At 54.6% G+C, this 2,819-nt stretch overlaps 1 protein-coding gene across 1 annotated transcript in view; it reads right to left on the reverse strand.

Moving 5' to 3' along the window:
• The window catches only part of LOC103581829 (ribosomal protein S6 kinase alpha-2-like), a 29,423-nt gene that overhangs the window by 7,639 nt on the left and 18,965 nt on the right, over positions 1 to 2,819 (reverse strand). The window contains exon 2 of the mRNA XM_008563570.1: positions 2,232 to 2,296. Within this exon, the coding sequence (XP_008561792.1) occupies positions 2,232 to 2,296 (65 nt within the window). The remainder of the gene's footprint in view (positions 1 to 2,231; positions 2,297 to 2,819) is intronic.

Genomic DNA, 2,819 nt, shown 5'->3' on the forward strand with positions numbered 1-2,819 from the left:
GTCACGCAGTGTCCGCGGTGTAGAGGGAGGGCCCCTTGGGACAAGAGGTTCTTGTGGATGACGTGGTGCTGTGGTTTTCAGTTATCTAAGCTGCTGAAAAAGCAGAACGGGCACATCAGGCACAAGGAGACCTGGGTGGACACCGCTCGCGCGGGCAGAGGGCCCCCTGAGTGGGGCCCACACCTCGTCCCAGCAAGGCCTGGACAGCTACTGCTGCGGTTCTTGCACAGAGCGCGTTCTCACCCCCAGGTCTTTGCGGGGAGCACCCCTCCCCTCCTCCGGCGCCCCTCTCCTGCCGCACTCCTTCCCGCCTTCCCTGAGGTCTGTCTCACTCCAGCGGGGTGCTCCCACCGCACACCCCCTGCCACTGCAGGTGGCACTGGAGCACCACAGACTCCCCGCTGTGAGCGNGTCTACTGCCTCTCTCTCCCCACTACACAGTAAGCCCACAGGATGGGACTCTGTGACATCCACTCCTCTATCCCCAGCCCTGGAAGGTGCTGAATAAGTGAATAAACAAATTACAAGTGGGTGCAGCCCTGCAGCTCCACCCTGATTGCCAGGGGTGGGGCGGGACTCCACATGGGGGAGCCCCAGAGCATGGCACCCAGAGTTGGCAGTGCAGGTCCCCTCCCAGGAGAATACCCATCAGGAGCCAGCCTCCACGTTCCCGTGTATGGTGCCCACGTCCCCAGGGTAACACGCAGGGCACTGTCAGTGAAACTGGCTGTCTGAGATCTAAGCTCCATGTGCAAGGTTGTCTGCACAGAGTGTGTATTCCAGCTCAGGCAGCGGCTAGTGACCCCTCAGCACCTGTTTGTGAGGGGAGGATGGCCTGAGCTCCTGACAAGCCAACATTTTCAGGGAAGCTAAGTCAAGAGACTTCGAAGGGAGGCAGCGGGTTTTACTTCTTGGAGGTCCAGTTTCTTTTTTTTTTTTTTTTTCTTTTTGGACACAATTTGATTTTTATTTGGTCTTTACACAAGAGTTTTTTTTTTTTTTTTAACCTGGCTGGGAGGCCACATATATCCTAAAGCTTTACATGTTTTTCTCTAACCTTACTTTTGTAAAGACGTCTAATCCTATAAACGTCCTACTGTCAGAACTGTAAACTAGGTTTTAAAAAATCTTCATTCTCTCCCAGTTTGAATGTTCTGGGGCTCGGCTTGAAAGAAAAGGAGAGCCTGTACGGAGAAGGCTGGACGGCTCCTGCAAAATGCTGGCTTTATGCAGCTCTTGTGTCACGCTCAGAGGTAAGGCCTGGGCTTGGGGAGGGACCGCCCACCCGTCAGCCACAGGGGCCACCTCTGCTGACATTCACGGAGGCAACAGACTCCAAGAGGACATAAAGAGGATGGAGAGGAAGGCACAGTAGGTAATAAACTGTATTGTAAAAGCCACATATTTTAAAAAATATTCCATTAAAATCCTCTGAGGTTAATTTGTTAACTCAGGAAAAGAAAATCCCAAATGTAATTGTTTTTGTGTTAAACTAAAGGAAAGGACTAAAAACAATTGATATCAAAGGAGGTACGCCCTCCTTCAGATACAGAGAACAGGCCCAGCACTTGGGGCTCCAGGAATTCTCCAAAGCCCCTCAGTCTGAGGATGTGCCGGTGGCTGACCCTATTAACCTTTCTGGACAGAGCTGGCACCTCGGCAGACACAGGCAGCTGAGCCACAGAGACTGGTGAGAAGAGAGATGCAGGAACTTTTTAGAAAACACCAAGCCTGGCTCAGAGAGCTGGAAACGGAGGCCACTGCCTTGAACCAAGCTCCAGTTTATCGTCTAATGAGAAAGCACTGGCTTATTTAACATGACTTCTACTGCGTGGGCATGAGCCTGATTAAAGACAGAAAACACAGTATCAGGTCTGGCCTGCCCACAGCCCCAACACTGAGGATCCAGCTGAACGGGCTCCCGGGGACCCTCATCTGAACGGCCCCTGCTGGGCCACAGGATGACCTCTCCAGGTCAGCCAGGAAAGCTCCCGTCCTCAGTGGGGTCTCTAGTGGGCAGGGCAAGGCTGAAGGGATTTCAGGCTTCGAGCAGGCAGGGGTGGTGGCCAGTGGTCTGCACTCCCCAGGTGCTGGCCTGTTCAGAAGGGTCCACCTTTACCTCTAACTGCTCTCCATCTGGACATGGGGGATGGTTTGTACCCAGCAGCTGCCATGTCCCTCCGCCCCCTCCCTGTCATTTGTGTGCAGTTGGGACACAGCATGCAACTTACATTCCAGTCTACAGTACCGAAGAAAGGGTGACGCTTAATTTCCTCCACTCCGTCAATGCCAGCACCTGTAGTAACAACAGAGCAGAGATGACGCATCAGGACAAATGTGGGATCGCGTGTTCTCTCTCATGGTTTCTAATTCGGCTGTTCAAGGGGCAGGGCAGCACGCAGAGGCAGGTTCTCCTGTGTTTAAGAGCCCGGAGTGGCCATCTGCTCCTGCCTGCGGCACCTGCCCACCTGCCCAGTGCCTCACAGGCTGGGGAGCCCCCAGTCAGCCCTGAGGACTTGGGATAGGGGGAGGCCTGGGGCAGGGGCAGGAAAGGAAGAAGGCACAGGTAAGCCAGAAGCTTCCTGCTGCAGGTGTGGAAATGCCTGGGCACCCGGAAGAGGGAGCAGGAGGCTGTCGCGCCCTGCACGGTGCACAGGAGATGCTCACACTTGTGGGCCACCCAGGAGGCTGGGAAAATGCAGAAGGGCTGGAGGGGAGGGTCATGGCACAGAGCACGTTGCAAGGATGCTGAGGGGTTTCACCAGGGAGGGGAGAAAGCCTGGAAATAATGAGGAGATTGAACAGGACAACCCTGGAGA

Source organism: Galeopterus variegatus, unplaced genomic scaffold (assembly GCF_000696425.1).
Source record: "Galeopterus variegatus unplaced genomic scaffold, G_variegatus-3.0.2 Scaffold14035, whole genome shotgun sequence".
NCBI classification, from domain to species: domain Eukaryota; kingdom Metazoa; phylum Chordata; class Mammalia; order Dermoptera; family Cynocephalidae; genus Galeopterus; species Galeopterus variegatus.